The sequence below is a fragment of the Xenopus laevis genome, chromosome 2L, assembly GCF_017654675.1.
Source record: "Xenopus laevis strain J_2021 chromosome 2L, Xenopus_laevis_v10.1, whole genome shotgun sequence".
Lineage (NCBI taxonomy): Eukaryota > Metazoa > Chordata > Amphibia > Anura > Pipidae > Xenopus > Xenopus laevis.
This window is the reverse complement of record NC_054373.1, coordinates 8,865,895-8,883,335: the sequence shown is the minus strand read 5'-3', so window position 1 is coordinate 8,883,335 and position 17,441 is coordinate 8,865,895. Positions and strand designations below refer to the sequence as shown.

Below are 17,441 nucleotides of genomic sequence, written 5' to 3'. Positions count from 1 at the left end.
ATATGTCTTAACATTCTTCCAATATGTCTAAACATTCTTCATAATGTGCCTATGGGCTTGTTCCTGTTGGGTTTATACTTACCAGCCAGAAAATGTAAAGTTTGGTGATACCTTTTATTGGCTAACTGAATAAGTGACAATTGCAAGCTTTCGGAGCACACAGGCCCCTTCTTCAGGCAAAATACAAATGAAAGGCTCAGCAATGTAAATAGAGGGGGGCAGGCCGTGGCGTGGGACATGCAGCCGGGCCCCCCCGTCCCCTCCCCCTCCATACGCCAATCAAGTCAGTGGCACGCAAGCTGCCGGGGGGGCCTTGTTCATGATCGAGCTCTCCCCACAATGATCCCTGATTCTTGTTTCACTCAAATTGTTTTTTGTTTGTTTTTTTTTTGCAGTGGTTTAGACAGCTCGTCCTGTTTCCAGGTTGTCTCACTGATGAAATCGTTGGCTCAGGGGGGCAGGAATATTATTTGCACGATCCACCAGCCCAGTGCCAAACTGTTTGAGTTGTTTGATCAGGTGAGTAGTCCATCCACCTCTTTGATAATATTAACTACTGGTAAGATTACCCCACTGGTTGCAGGAGACCTCACCCAGTATATTCCACAAGCTCAACTATTAGTTGTAATTCTATAATAATTCAGTAGTTCTTTTTATCCTTCTGTCATGCTCTTGCATTCAGCACTAAGCCTTACTGCCTCTTAAGGCATAGAAGTAAAAATAAATCTATTCTTATTATTCATGCTTATAATATGGAATGGGCACATCAGGCATATATTATTACATGTCCTCACCTTATTCTCTCACTCTGGTTTTGCAGCTGTACGTATTAAGCCAAGGACAATGCATTTATCGTGGGAAAGTGTCACACCTTGTTCCATACTTAAGGGTTTTGGGATTAAACTGCCCAACATATCACAACCCTGCAGACTTCAGTAAGTATCTCACATGGCCAATGTCTCCCTTGCACCCCCAATGCTCAATTAGCTGTAACGGTATATGTAAATGTGCAGAAAAATGTCTTTGTGTATTGAAAGTACTTTGCCATTAAGTTGGCATTAAACCAATGGCTTTGTGATAATGAGGGGGTTCAAGTGTATGTCAATAAATCCAGGATGAAACTAAATCAGACTGACTCATAACTGTTCATATATAATTTTTATTTTTATCTAATGTATTTCTGGCCAAGGGGCCCCTCAGAGCGGGGGTAAAAATTGCCTCTCTCTGGTATAACCCTTTAATAAGCCATAATAACAAAGAGAATGGCTGAAGACGTTATGAGTTGGTTTGGGGAGTCTAAGAGTAACCAATAATTCATTGACCATCCTAACATAGACATTGCTTGTATCAAGACAATACTTCATGACAAGCCTTGCCTAAAACCAGTCCCATGTTTGGGCAGGAAAGGTTTCATGCACTTGGGGGTGCCAAATGTTAGGCACGCCCAAGTGATTGTATTGACTTACCTGAAACCCCGGGCCGGTGCTCCTATGAGCAGAAAACGGCACCAGCCCGGGTTTATACCAGTGAGCACCACGGAGCGATCCTCTTCTGTATTCCTCTTTCCTTGCACGGCTGCACTTGCGCAGTAGAATGAAAAGCCAAACTTTAACTAAAAGTCGTCTATTTCGTTCTACTGAGCATGCATCTGAACCAGGAAATTTTAAAAAAGAAGACGCTGGAAGAGGATAGCTCTGTGGTGCTCACTGGTAGAACCCTGGGCTGGTGCAGTTTTCTGCTCATAGGAGCACCAGCCAGGGGTTTCAGGTAAATCAATACAATCACTTGGGGGTGCCTAACATTTGGCACCCCCAAGTGCATGAAACCTTTTCCATACCAGCCTACGTGTTTCCCTGCCTATGGGAACTAAATATATTTGTTTGATGATGCACCTCATTGGCAGCCAACGATGGGAACAAGGAGGTTATCATCATGAACCAATTAATCTGTCTGTATGTTTTTGAAACATTTAAAACATTGCCATCTTGTACAGGATAGTGTTTAAGGGGGTAATTCACCTTCACAGTAACATTAAGTATGTTCTTCATTTTTATTTTTTTGTCTGCATCTGCCCCTTCCAAGCTTTCAAAAGGGGGTCATTCACCTCCCAAAAAAATATTGATCTGTAAGGCTACAATTTTTTTTATTGTTACTTTACATTACTTATTTTTCTATTCAGGCCTCTCTTAGGGCAGAGACATCTATTTCAGGAGATTAGTCGCCCAGCGACAAACTGCTTTTTCTTTGGGCGACTAATCTCCCCGAACAGCCTTCCCAGAATGAAAATTGCGAGCAGGATGGCACTCAGAATGCTTTGTTTTCTGAAGTCGCCCGAAGTTGCCTCACAATGAAACTTCAGGCGACTTCGGAAAGCCAAAGCGATCCGAGTTCCACCATGTCGGCAATTTATAGGTTTTAGCCAGTGGGAGATTAGTTGCCTGAAGAAGAAGCGATTTAACGGTGGGTGACTAATCTCCCTAAATAGCAGCGTGTGCCTCTGCCTTAATACATATTCCATTCTCTTGTTCAAACTACTGCCTGGTCACTAATTGGACTCCAGCCACTAGCTGAGCAAAAAAAGCTAAATTATTTAAAAAAAGGCAAAAAAATTAAGACCAATTTAATGTTGTCTCTGAAAATCCATGTCTACATAATACAAAAGGTTAATTTCAAGGTGAACTAGCCCTTTATCAAAAATGGATTGTATGTGTTTTTGCTCTGCAGTTTTTTCTTTAGCTGAGCTCACCCTCTGTTGGATAAATTGCATAATACATGCTGAATTCCAAGCTCTCTGCTTTTCACTTACTTTACATTTAGGGGTGCTTTATCAACATTCAAATTAGAATTTTGGCCTTGATTCAGTTTTTCCCCACAAAAACTCACAAATTTGAATTATATTATATAATTCTGTAATTTTTTTTTTGGTATTTAACAAGCACGAAAAAACTTGAATGTAAAACTTGGGCATCTAAAAGCTTGTGAGTTCATGTAGAAGTCAATGGGAGTTGTCCTAGGCAAAATTCAAGAGTTTATTCGAAGTAGAAAAAACTTCTACAAATTCAATTTTTGATAAAGCCCATTATATTGAGATTTAATTAGGTATATTTTTTTTATTTAACACACAAAATAAAGAAATATACTGTATCTATAAAATACAGATAATAAAAAATATACTGTAGATATACACACTACATTACTAACGCCTTCCTTCTGGTTTAGTTATGGAAGTGGCGTCGGGTGAATATGGAGACCAGAACCCTCGCCTGGTAAGAGCTGTGCAGGACAACCTATGTGAGGCAGAACCCAAGAGAGATCATTGTGGAGAGAATGAGCTGAGCCCCTTCATGTGGCACAAGCCTGACGAGGTGATATCATTAGTACATTGATTTTCCATGGCAACCATTGGATGTAGCCTTATATATGTAACAATGAATTTGCCTTTTGCTTCACAGGACTCCTCACCGACAGAAGGTTGCCATAGTTTTTCGGCCAGTTGCCTCACTCAGTTCTGCATCCTATTTAAGAGGACTTTCATCAATATCATGAGGGATTCGGTACGTGGTTCCCTGACTCAGTGGGTATATTACAGTTACTTACGGGAAGAAACAGAACCATTGCTTACTTTGATTTAGTGAGATTAGTGTCAGGAAGGATTTATGAAAGAAGGAATACAAATATCAGTGGAAACACAGAGCCAGAGTATTAATGACCAAGGGTCATTTATTCACATTCATAAAAGGTCTTATACTAGTTTTACTCTTTGGGTTTTTCCACCTTGTTTATCTCAATAATAGTAACGCCTGAAAAAAAATTTGCCTTAAAAATAAATGGGGGATGGGAGAATTTAAAGGGGTTGAAAACCATGCTGTATCGGTTTGTGGGAGGGGCTTCCAGATATTAAAGGGGAACTTAACCCAATTTCTTAGTCACCACACGAGACTTGATATAAAATGAAACAGGAGATATTTATTCGGAATATGTACACCAGGACACTCAACAGTCACTCCAGCACACACTTGTTCAAAGACACTTCCAATTTAAATTATTTCAAGGAATCACTGCAGAGTAGGCACACCTGCCATAGGATCTTGGATCACACCTAACCGACTAGTGGTCTGATATATGTTCCACCCATATCCCCCCACTCTCCAATAGTAGCCCGATACCTCTTGGGTGATATCCCTCCATCCCATTCCTGTCCAGAGACTCAGGTGTTCTTCCTACCTTGTCCTAAACTATCACTGATTCCCTTACTTACGGAGTGCCCATAGGAAACTAATCCCACTTTCCTCCTTGATGGGGCCACAGCTGCCCTTACTAACTATCCTCACTATCTCGTGCACCTAGTGCTCGCTTTACTTAAGATCTTTCCTATTCTAGCTTTTCCTATCTATCAATGTAGTCTTCACTCACCGATCAGCTGATGTCCTTCTGTCACGCCCTCCCATCAAGACTGCTCACCTTGGGTGGGGCACCTCCTTTTATAGCCCTTGTGTGCTCTATAGTGGCCTCTAGTGTCTGGGGAAGAAATTACAACTAAACTGAGAACTAAGAACCTCTACTGCCATCTAGTGGTGATTTACACAAATTACATCCAACACTTTTACAAACACACAACATTTCACAATCAAACACATTTTTGTCACATATCACACTTACATCTGGTTCACCCCCTTACAGGTTGTAAACTTTACTCAGTAATTGCTGGACTACAAATCCCAGAGTAATGTAACATATAATGAAGGTTTAGGCATGCTGGGAGCTGTAGTATTCTTGAAAAAAAAGGAAAACGGCGGCTTAATCCCAGCCGTGAAAATTAAAGTTTTAAAAGTGTGGCTCATCCGATGAGAAAACCCCAGGTCTGACGCATCCAGGCTCGACCTCCACACGTCGACATTGTGGTAAATGGCAGCACACCTAACCTGTAGCTTAGGGAGAAATACCAACGGCAGTCTAAAATGAACACGCACCCCTGGAATGCGAAACGCATTAGGACCTATTGTTTTAGCTACTTGGAATAAAATCAAGTTTTATTGAGACCGGTTGGCTCCAGGAGTGCGCATTCATTTGTATTCTTAAAGCAATAAAACTTTCCCCCAATCTCCACAGCCAGTGACTGCTTTAAAACGCAAAACATCCTCCAATCTGAATACAAGATAATCTGTATCAGTTGTTCCTGCAATTGTTTCCCAGCACTGAACAAGTCTCTCATTTATCCCCATGTTTGATTCCAGTGTCATTTAATGAAGAATAAAATTGACACAATAATCTCTGTATGTAAGATAAGAGCAAGATGCCTGACAAGGTGCTGAGATTCAGCCTTCTTATTTTTTTTGCATTTATAATGAAGATTTTGATCAGTAGAATTCTCATTGGTGAATTTTCATGCACCTATAATTATGTTTTTCGAGAACTTCTATAGAAAACTAGAGCGAGATGTGTGACGGCATCATGGCTGGGATTACAGCCCCTTTAAGTTTTTTCCATGGCAAGAAAAAAATTGAAAACTTTGAAATCTGAATAAATATAATTTTTTTCCCGTGGTGACTAGTAACGACTTGATGATCACAAAGGGGCTTCAACATAGCACAGCCTTCAACTTTACAGAACATCTTCCTGTGAAGATTTCCCTTAATTAAATAAGCTCTTAGTGGTCCAAAGTAAAGACCACGTGACTGCTGTAATGTGGGGAAGGTAGAAGACCCATTGTGGCTAATGCTGCTCTGCAAAATTTGTGTGTGATACAAAGTAGATGCTCTACACATCTGTTTTATCTATGGATGCACCGAATCCACTATTTTGGATTCGGCCAAACCCCTGGGGAAAAGAAATTACTTGCTTATTTTGTGAAAAAAAGTCACAAAATTTCCCTCCCCACTCCTAATTTGCATTCGGCTTTGGTTCGGCCGGGCAGAAGGATTCGGCTGACTCCTGCTGAAAAAGGCAAAATCCTGACCGAATCCCGAACCGAATCCTGGATTCGATGCATCCCTAGTTTTAACTGCTCCTCTTCCTAGGGGCTTGCTGTAAAGTGTTAAAGGGAAAAATTTTTTGCCTTGTTGCCCATTCTTGTTAGACCCCAATACTGGTGCTGGATAAGAATAATGATGAGTTTATAGTTTTTCAACAGCTTTAGAATTTGGTTGGGATTACTCACCCCCTCTCCCTAATTTTATACTGCAATTACTTAGTCTAAATGAATGAATAAATGGAGTAACTGGCATAAAGGCAGTAGGTGGCATCAGTTCTAGAAACCCTGGAAACCCTTACACTAACCCAAAAACAAGCAAACTGGAGTTATGGTCTGGTGTTTAAATGTAAATATTTCATTGGTTGCTGTGGGTTACTAGACCCTTTACTACATAACTCCCAAAGCTTATGGAAGCACAAGGTTTGTTGTGATTGTGGAGCCGACTTGTGGATTGGGTCCATTGCATTTTTGTCATTCGCTGTTTCTTCTCACTTTTAGGTGCTGACCCATCTGCGAATAATCTCACACATAGGCATTGGGTTCCTGATAGGCTTACTGTACTTAGGCATTGGCAATGAGGCCAAGAAAGTCTTGAGCAATTCCGGCTTCCTCTTCTTTTCCATGCTCTTCCTGATGTTCGCTGCTCTCATGCCAACCGTCCTGACTTGTACGTAACCAATGGATTTTTCTATTTTCTTTAATCCCAGGAAAAGAAAGAGATAGCGAGTACTAATTCTGCTGTATTTTTTTTCTTGATAATCAATGACATACTTGCATATTATGGCTATTGTTTAACAATTCCTTATTTACCCAACATTTCTACTCTTTCATTCCATTATCTTGAATGTATATAATAGTAATTGGATATATGCACTCAAAAACATTTGTACTTCATGCTGAAACACTGGCCCACCGGGATACCAGAAAAACTCCCGGTGGGTCCAGTGTCAGTGGACTTCTTGCTTCTAACCATTTGGCCTATTTCATGGTCATTCCCTCTTTCTTTATGGGAACAAAGAGATTTAATAATGGAAGAATAGTAGTGTATAGTATGTAGAGTAGTGATGGGTGAATTTATTCGCCAGGCGCGAATTTGTGGCGAATTCCAGCGATTCGCTGCCGGCAAATAAATTTGCAAAACCACCTCGAAAATTTGCCGGTGTCAAAAATTGTATTTTTTTTTTAGACCCTGGCGCATTTTCGCCAGCAAATTTGCTCTGGCATCCAAAAAACGGACGTCGGTGTCAAAAATGAGACGCCGGCACCATTTTGCGAATTTTTTACCATTTTGCGAATTTAGCAGGAAATTTGCCGGCGAAGCGAAACACCCCAAATTCGCCACCACTAATATAAAGAAAAGAGACTAGGAGAATAAAGAGGTTGAGTGAGGAGAGGAGGTATAATAGTTTGGAAAGTGGGCCCTCAACCTAAGGTTTTCCGGTGGTCCCCTGGAATCCCAGTCCGACTCTACTGAAACAGAAAAGGGTCCTTGACTTTCTACTGACTAAGTGGAAACCTTCGTTCTGCCTATGGAAATGCCTAATTGAAACCTTTACACTTTATTGGCTTATATTCCAAAGCAGTAGTGTTAGTGGTGTCTGAATTTATATCAGAAGAATCAAACATTTTTATTGCTCCTTTTTCTTTCAGTTGACCAGTTTGACAGTATAAATGTCTTGTTAGTGCTTAGTAATCTTTAATAGTTTATTCTGTTTTGGTGCTAACTGATAATCTATCTCTACCGAGACAATATACAAAAGTGATTTATTGTAGGCTAGAAGAGACAGTATTTGTAGTCACAGGTTTGAGTATCCTAAATCTAAAATAATACAAACGATTAGTGTTCTCTCATCTCCATGCTACATCCGAATTTCTGCTCTAGAAACACTGTACATTGCTTTATCCTTGGAATAACTTTATCTTATATAACATTTCTATTCTATTCAATCAACAGTTCCACTTGAAATGGGAGTATTCCTCAGAGAACATCTGAATTACTGGTACAGCCTGAAGGCATATTACTTAGCCAAAACAATGGCTGATGTGCCCTTCCAGGTAAGAAAAAAAAAACTCGTACACAAACAAATCGTATTGTCTTTCAGGCATTTTAGGGCTTATTTACTAAATGGAATGAAATGTGCAAACTGCAAAAAATGGGCACATTTGGCAATTGTTTACACTGCCTTCTGCTGGTGGTAAATTGACACAGGTCTCTGCATTCTGTTTTGGAGCTTAGAAAGCATTGAGTACAACACTGCTTGTATTTGGCAGTCCTGTATTCATGAGAGGTGGGCAGGGGAGGGCCACAATGGGGCCACTTTTTCTATTGCAAGGTGAAGCCAGACCAGGGAACACGTAAATGAGCAATAAGAGGTGCACTTTTTAATGTCTTCCTGCAATAATTGTAAATTACCCTTAATAACACGTGGGTTAATTTCTGTGATATCCAGTTTATCAGTTTATCAGTTCATGGCCAGATCAATTGATGTTGTCCGGTTTGATCTAATTTTTATTTTGACAAATTGTGCCATTTTAAATGTGTGCCCCATCTTCTTCCAGTTTAGCCAGTGCCCCCCATTCATGCCATAATGAGGGTATTCAGTCACTTAAATTAATTATTAGACTGATTATTGTAATTTATTGGTAGCTGTACATCCTATTCTGCAGTGTGGCACAAGACATTGCAGAAATGACTAACAATGCAAACCATGGCAGAAAGAGCGTTTCTGAGTGACCCATAAGTGATGACAATACCAGCCATTAGGGTTCAAGCAATATATGGTACATTAACAAAGTATGTGGTATATTTAGACAATCTTCTAGACTTTTCCATAAAGAATAATAAAGCAAGTTTTAGTAGTCAAAAACGGCTGAAATGAGAATACCAGAAGTAATAATTAAAATGGAGTGATCGCTATGGAATTCTCTCTGTATAGATCATGTTTCCAGTGGCGTACTGCAGCATTGTGTATTGGATGACCTCACAGCCATCAGACGCTCTCCGATTCATCCTGTTTGCTGCTTTGGGAACAATGACATCCCTTGTTGCTCAATCTCTAGGACTTCTCATTGGAGCAGCCTCCACATCATTGCAGGTACTGCCTACATAACAGTTCCTTAAGTTTGGTTTATTTTGGTTGGGCCTTTATATGGTCACAGAACTCCTCAGTGACTTCTAATACCCTTATCATTTACATGAGTGATACTGATAATTTCCTGTATAACTCAGCCTGCAGCCTTGTGCCTTTATATGGTCACAGAACAACCCCTCAGTGACTTCTAATATCCTTATCATTTACAGTAGGGGGTACATTATCCCTTATAATACATGAGTGATACTCAGAGTTCCCTGTATAACTCAGCCTGCAGCCTTGTGTCTTTATATGGTCACAGAACAACCCCTCAGTGACTTCTAATATCCTTATCATTTACAGTAGGGGGTACATTATCCCTTATAATACATGAGTGATACTCAGAGTTCCCTGTATAACTCAGCCTGCAGCCTTGTGCCTTTATATGGTCACAGAACAACCCCTCAGTGACTTCTAATATCCTTATCATTTACAGTAGGGGGTACATTATCCCTTATAATACATGAATGATACTTAGAGTTCCCTGTATAACTCAGCCTGCAGCCTTGTGTCTTTATATGGTCACAGAACAACCCCTCAGTGACTTCTAATATGCTTATCATTTACAGTAGGGGGTACATTATGCCTTATAATACATGAGTGATACTCAGAGTTCCCTGTATAACTCAGCCTGCAGCCTTGTGCCTTTATTTGGCCACAGAACTCCTCAATGACTTCTAATATCCTTATCATATACAGTAGGGGGTACACCTGTACAACTGTACAAGTGTAAGTGGCAAGAAACAGTGGCGGAATTACCAGGGGAGCAGGGGGTGCGAGCGGGCCAGGGCCCGCCCCCCTCTAGGATCGCCACTGGCAAGAAACAAATCATTTTATAAATGTATTGACCACCCACCATAACTTTCAGTTAGAAAGCTGGACTAAAACTCACTGATTTATTTGTCTTGCAGGTGGCGACTTTTGTGGGTCCTGTTACTGCCATTCCAGTTCTTTTGTTTTCCGGTTTCTTTGTAAGCTTTGATACCATTCCAAGTTACCTTCAGTGGATGTCCTACATGTCCTATGTCAGGTATGATACTGTGCATAGATTATACTATATTACATACTATCAGCTGTTTGGTAGAGCAGCTTGATCTGTAGACAACAAGGAGCATTATTATTTCATCGCCCCTTGCTCTGTCCAGACAAAAAAATGTATTTGCTATGCCTCTTCTTGGTGCTTGGATGGGATGCTGGCAACTCTGAAAGCAAGAGAAGCTAAACTCCTATGTAACTCAGTTGATTTAAACAACATAATGACAACAAGAGTCTGTAAAAGATAAAGTTGTCTGTAATCTCATGTATAGTGCATGGTATGCATATAGACAATAACCAACAATCCAGTCCAATTGTGAATGGTAAGATTCCCACTCAGTATTGTGGTGCCTCTAGTATTTTAGTATTATTATATGTTTTATTGCATACATAAAGGTTCCAACCACACAATTGCTTGGTACAGTAAACATTGGATATTCCTTTTTTTATCTGAAATATCTGTGTGTTTTAAATGTACTTCACTCTAAGCACTTAGACAGTTAGTCTTAATGTACACTTCATTACACTTTTTATGATTGGGGGGATACTATATTATTTAGTATATAAGGTTTAAATGCAAGTGAATGTTCTTTTTCTTTTTAGGAAGCATTGAAACAAACTCAATAATAGTTAAAAGTACATTTTCACCTCTTCAAAATAATTACAGTATTGATAAGTTCATTTAAAATTTACAATTCGGGTAATGTACCATGCAGAATTAGTGAAATAAAAACAAGGAAATCGGGAAACAGCGTCCTACTATTTTGCAGCTATTTCCCACCAATTTATGTCCCAATATGCTCTAAGAATAAAAGCTCTGAGCTTCCATTATCCATTATGTTGCCATTATGTTGTATTTAAATGCCAAGATGAGGCCTGCTCAAACATCACTCATTGGCATCTACTTAAATATCATTGATGGCCTAAAAACTACACTCGTTAGATGATGATAGATGGATAGGTAGATGATGGATGGATGGATGGATGGATATAGACAGATAGAAATATGAATAGATAGATGACATATAAATAATAGCTAGATGATAGATAGATAGATAGATAGAAGATAGATAGATAGATGATAGATAGATAGATGATAGATAGATAGATAGATGATAGATAGATAATAGATAGATGATAGATAGAAGATAGATAGATAGATAGATAGATAGATAGATAGATAGATGATAGATAGATAGATAGATAGATAGATAGATAGATAGATAGATAGATAGATGATAGATAGATAGATAGATGATAGATAGATAGATGATAGATAGATGATAGATAGATAGATAGATAGATAGATAGATAGATAGATAGATGATGATGATAGATAGATAGATAGATAGATGATAGGCACAGTAGATATGAATTAACAGGTAGACTAATGGATACAGCTGATCAGACTGTGTTATAAAGTAACTTGCATCTGACTCTTTCCAGATATGGATTTGAGGGTGTCATCCTGTCCATTTATGGTCTTGACAGAGAAGATTTGCACTGCGAAAAGGATGAAACCTGTCATTTCCAAAAGTCAGAAGCCATTCTGAAGGAACTGGATGTGGAGAATGCCAAACTCTACCTGGACTTCATTATCCTTGGAATATTCTTTGTCACCCTGCGCCTCATTGCTTATTTTGTTCTCAAATACAAAATCCGGGCAGAGAGGTAAAGGTGAGGCAAAGCAAGAAAGGTCCAACCAAGCTTGTTTGGTAAATGTCAACTGGGGTGATTCCGAAGCTTATTATTGTCTTTCTGTATTAGGCAGGTCAGTGCCCTGCTGTAGAGACACTATTGATGCCTAACCTTCTGGAACTATGTTGGGTTAGTTGCTTTCTAGCAAATCCCACTGGGACACTACTTGGGTCACATGTCTTTCTAGGAAGGAATAGAAGGAACCTGTACAATGGAACTACACTATTGCCCTGAGGAGGGTAATCTTAAAATGAGTCCTTGTCCTAGGAATGTCATTAGTTAAATTATTTCTCATAGGAATGACTGCTACACAGCAGCTCTAGTTGATTGTAACTGAAGAAGCTCTGCTTTGGAAACCTTCAAGTATTATTTTAATTTTCTCTGAAATGATAGGAATCAAGATATTCCGAAATGGACTGAGCCAGTATCTGTTTTTTTTAGGGTTTCCATACAGTGGTTGTTGTTATGCAACAGAATGCAACTTGAATAAACCATCCATATTAGTCTTTGATTTTTAGGGTTATACTTTAGAGAGCTGGCCTCTAATTCAAGATAACGTGGATTTAGAAGAGGATACATTTCTTGGTTTAATCAGCAAAGCAAAGTCCAACTGGCGGCTGAGATTTGGCATCAATTTCCTTGGCTACTGAAGTGGAACAAGACCAATTTTTATTTTAAATAAATGTTATTATAACCCTCAAATTAAAGGTAAATTTGATTGCCTAGACATAGATTTTGGAAATGGATCTGAAACGTTAAACCTTACAGAAAATATTTCAAACATGGCGGCTATTAGTACATTTGATTCAGTTATTTGCTTACATTACAACAAACACTAACAATGTCAGTTTTTACCTCAATTTGTGGTGATTGTAATGGTGGTTAGAACGCCAAATTCCATTGATGATGTCCCATTAGGAGATAATTTCACTATGATGATGTATGAATGTCATTATTTCTACTACTGGAGCGGTTTTGTTAATCAATATTGTCTTTAATTTTATTATTATACCTGTACACGGACCAGTACATTTCCAGTGCTATATGGGCCAAACATTTTCCCTGCACTATATTTGCTTCCCAGTGATAGTTTTTTAAGCATATACTGCCAGTAGAATGTAGCAGAATGTGCAAAGACACATCAATGCCAAAGAACTTATTGAATCTGTTTTAATTTTTGGGGCTAACAGGTTTCTGAGATCTGTCTTTGAACATCTGAAAGCAGCTGAATCCCCACAACCCCCAAGAAAACTCATTGTTCCCAAGCACCTTGATAGTTTCATTGGTCTACACCCTTCTAAAGTGAGCAAACCCCAGCTCGTAACTACCTCATCCACATGCGTGAATGTTAACCAATGTAGATGTTTTTAATTTCATTAGCGAAAATGCACTTTACATTTTTTTTATAGTTTTGAAATACCACCACCTGCTTGTAGATATAATGTTAGCACATAACAGGCTGGAAAACTATTTCAATAGTTAAAGTTTCCAGGTGACCTGCATTCTCTGCAAATACTTTGCTATTCTCTCTGTTCCATTGAATTATTGTTAGATTACTTTGGGTTTGGGAACCAATAAATTTTTCTTTTTGCTTTAATATTGGTGTGGAGGCAGCCAGCCATCTCAATGCATTGTGCCTGATTCTGAACTTTGAGAAGGAACCAGCACTTCAGGGTGGAACTGCTTTGAGATAGCTATAGTTTCTCCTCTTCTCATTGTACTTGAGTACGACCCTACAAAAGCAGGGTTGTTTCCGCTTGGAAGCAATTCTTATGTCTACACTGGGTGGGGCATTTAATAATGCACGCACATCTTTCAGCAGAGTTGACAGAGAGCTGCTTATCTGGTTAGCTTCCCATTGTTCTGTTAATAGGCTGCTGATTAGCTGATGGGGGGGTTGTTATTACTCTAACTTGCAGTGTAGCAGGAAAGAGTGACTGAAGTTAATCAGAGCACAAGTCACATGGTTGGGGACACCTGGGAAATGGTAACTTCAGATCTTGCATCTTCCATAAAATATCTGGGTTTATTTATGCAATTTTTTTTTTTTAACATATAGCTGTTTTTAAGAATTAAGCAGTTACTTCTGAACCCTGTCCACTTCTAATTGCTGTTTTTATCAAGTCCCTTGTGCTAGGATTTGACTCCAAGTTAAACAGATTGAGACATTTTGGAAGGCTTTATTGTGTTAGGCATAGTACGTCTGTAAAGTATCTAACTTGTTTGATACTTTACAGATGTTTTTGTATTTATTTTTCAGATATATCTGTTCTTTTCTATGGGAAACAATTAATGGGAAAAATCCCAAACTAATGTTATAATAAACATTGTTAAACACCTAATTAGATGATATATGGTACAGTCCATCACATCCAGTTAGGTGTTTATCAATATTTATGACAAACGCACAAGACCATTTAAAGCTACTAGCTATGGCTTACAGTTCCGATGCCAGATTGCTCCTATTAAATGCTACTGCCTTTTTCAGACAATCAGAAGACATGAAACAATCTCTGGCACTCAATGGAGTTATGAGAATATTATGAAACCAAATTAATTGTTGTGTAAGGTACAATTTGGCACCAGAAGAAGAGCGACAGAGCTGCCAACTATCTGCTCCTCTATGGCCATCTTAAATGTTTACTCCCAGGCATCATTTAGTAAGATATTTAGACCTAATGTGTGCACTTTAGAAAGTATAGTGGCCTTAAATTCACCTCTTTATGGATGAGTCCTCTAGATGCAAAAATGGCTTAACAATGCTACCCAGAGGGCTTGAGACCTTAGATTGTAGAATCTAGAGGAAAGGAGGGATTGGGGCAATAGATTACAAATGTTCCTAAACTATGACGTGGGCCATCATGGTTGAAAGATGATCCTAATGTGTGCACTTGTGTGATCCTAATGTGTGCACTTTAGAAAGTATAGTGGCCTTAAATTCACCTCTTTATGGGTGAGTCCTCTAGATGCAAAAATGGCTACCAAGAGGGCTTGAGACCTTAGATTGTAGAATCTAGAGGAAAGGAGAGATTGGGGCAATAGATTACAAATGTTGCTAAACTATGATGTGGGCCATCATGGTTGAAAGATGACTTGTTAAAGTAAGGAATATAAGGACAGAGGATCTCCTGTACTAACCTGTGCAACTAAGAACAAAATATTGGTGCAATGCACAAAGGGAGTGCTATATGTAATGACTTGCCAATTGTAGATATAAATAATATTTGGATCAAGTGATCCTCTTCTACTTTTCCATGGCTTAGAAAGGTCAGCTGTTTCCAATCCACCATAATCAAATGTATTTGAACGGATGTAGTATCGTGGTCTTTAAAGAAGTTTGTTAGTCTTTGCCATAGTTCTTAAAGGCAAATATCCAGAAACATAATTTTGGCTAAATATTGATCTACATAATCCTTTAAATGGCAAACTAAGTCCTCAACTACTTTTTTTGTTTCACCACAGACCAGTGTATGGGGCAACTATATGAACTTCCATATCCAGATGTCCTACATATGCCTTGACATTCTCTCCCCCTGCCAGTTGACAGACTAAATCTGCCTAAATCTTCAGTATAATGGGAGATGTATTTTTAGCTTTTCAAGATTTCATTTTTTTCATTTGTAAAAATGAAGAGAAATAGAGCTGCCATAAAGTTTTTTCCATTAACATCACATAAGTCATGTTTTTTCATAATGCTAGTGCTTGAGAAAAAAAATCACAGTTGAGTTTAACCACTATTTTTTTTAAACAGAATATTGAAAAATCTTTGCTGCTTGCATTTGCAGTATAACACTGTAGTTAGACTTGAATGCATGAAAAGTGAGTCGCTGGATGTCACAGTATCACTAGCCAAATACATAAAATGTATCATAGTTTTTGCTGATGTTGGAATTGCGTTGGTTTGAAGTTGGAGCAATTGTCAATAAACTACACAGATAATTTGGGTTGAAAAAAAGAGAAAAGCGAGGCATTGATTGTTTTTCTCCCGTCATCATCATCTATATTATGCCTAGGCATTGTGTAATAATCCTCTCATGTCTGTAAGTGTAATAATAGGAAACTATATGGGTTAGCAGGTAGGTGGGTGATTTTGTATTAGTGGTGTCCATTTAAAGCTGAATGGATCAGTAATGGCAGAGATCAAGCATAGGAATGGCAGACAACTACTCAACTTACTTTCACAACACAGAACAAGAGAAAGAACATATTGCCCCTATACAAGGTGCAATTAAGCAAATACCTTATGAGAAAGGTCTCAGAAGATAATATTTCAAATTTAAGTACAAAATCAACACAAAATCTCACTACAAATGTGAAATTTTGAAATATGCCCAGAAAATTTCCACTCACCTTATATAAGTTATTATATTTATATTATATGAGCCAGGAACTAGTGTAGTAACAAATTCTTAAGACTTTAGATCTGCACAACTCAAATGTGTTTAAGTTAATTCCATACAGTACATGACCGTGATCTAGAACTTTGTTACCCCTGGACATTATTAAAACTCCCTCTCAGAACTAAAATGTTTCAGCACAAATTCTAACATAGAGATGAATATTTGATTTTATTCCCTTTGCAGGATTTATCTAGTTTCTATGAAAGTATTGCTTTGTTTGCAAATTCTGGCTTGTCTACAAAGATCTTGCTATGACCTCCCAAAGCCCCACTACCATTCCTGAAGTAATAAACATGTTCTTGCTAAGTTTTTGGCCTAATTGAGTAACTCAAGTTGCCTCGGTTTAATTTTTTACGTTTAGTTACAGGTATTTTCCCATTTAATATACAATGTTGTATAATGCCATTTAAGGCTCATTTGTAGATATGCTTTGATGATCAAGTTAAAGTTGAAGTGAAGTTATAGTAGTATCACAAGGGGTTAATTCGGAAATAATAACCAACTTGTGGTTTCAGAATTGGCTCAAAATATTCTCTTATCAATTTTATCAAATGCTCCAAGACAAATATTTAGAAACAAAGTAAATCTGTCTTCCACCTAATCTTGGTTCCCCTAGAGGGTGTGACCTAATACTGTACTGTTCATGGAGGGGGGAAGGGTAACTGAAAAATAAATAATAGTTTCGAAAGCAAAGTGACATTTTCATTATCAAATATACAAACCGGTTTATATGTTGAATATTAAAGTCCCAGAAAATATGTGAAAAACTATTCCTGTAAGTACACAGCTTGGTACAATCCGCCATTGACAATGCTATTATTGTCACACTTTTTGATTGATTGCTATAATTCTCCCTTAGTCATTGTTTCAATTTCTTTTCATATACACTTATTAAGAGGTGTTTTTAAAGGCTGTTCATAAATGCTTATATTTTCAGTGATTCAACAGCTCAATTTGCTAACATTACTCCTTCAAAGAGTTCTTTAGAAGTTCACTTCCATGGAGAAAACCAGCACTTGCTCCACAGTAACTGGAGCTTACAAAATACTGTAGCCTTGAAAATATATTCATTTGAAAGCAAATATTTGGCTTTCCAATGATATTTGCACTTCCTAAATTTCTACATTATGGAAGTATTTCTATAAGAGACAATTTGCCCACAAGCAGATTCAGTATTACAAAGTTTGGAGTGATCTGTGGATGTTT

General features: G+C 38.3%; 1 protein-coding gene across 1 annotated transcript in view; it reads left to right on the top strand.

Moving 5' to 3' along the window:
• The window catches only part of abcg1.L (ATP binding cassette subfamily G member 1 L homeolog), a 53,464-nt gene extending 36,923 nt beyond the window's left edge, over nucleotides 1–16,541 (top strand). Inside the window, exons 7-15 of the mRNA XM_018245870.2 lie at nucleotides 396–519; nucleotides 821–935; nucleotides 3,220–3,365; nucleotides 3,453–3,554; nucleotides 6,470–6,638; nucleotides 7,926–8,026; nucleotides 8,908–9,066; nucleotides 10,014–10,132; nucleotides 11,584–16,541. Coding sequence (XP_018101359.1) covers nucleotides 396–519; nucleotides 821–935; nucleotides 3,220–3,365; nucleotides 3,453–3,554; nucleotides 6,470–6,638; nucleotides 7,926–8,026; nucleotides 8,908–9,066; nucleotides 10,014–10,132; nucleotides 11,584–11,812 — 1,264 coding nt within the window. The 3' untranslated portion in view covers nucleotides 11,813–16,541. The remainder of the gene's footprint in view (nucleotides 1–395; nucleotides 520–820; nucleotides 936–3,219; nucleotides 3,366–3,452; nucleotides 3,555–6,469; nucleotides 6,639–7,925; nucleotides 8,027–8,907; nucleotides 9,067–10,013; nucleotides 10,133–11,583) is intronic.
• Nucleotides 16,542–17,441: the final 900 nt, after the last annotated feature.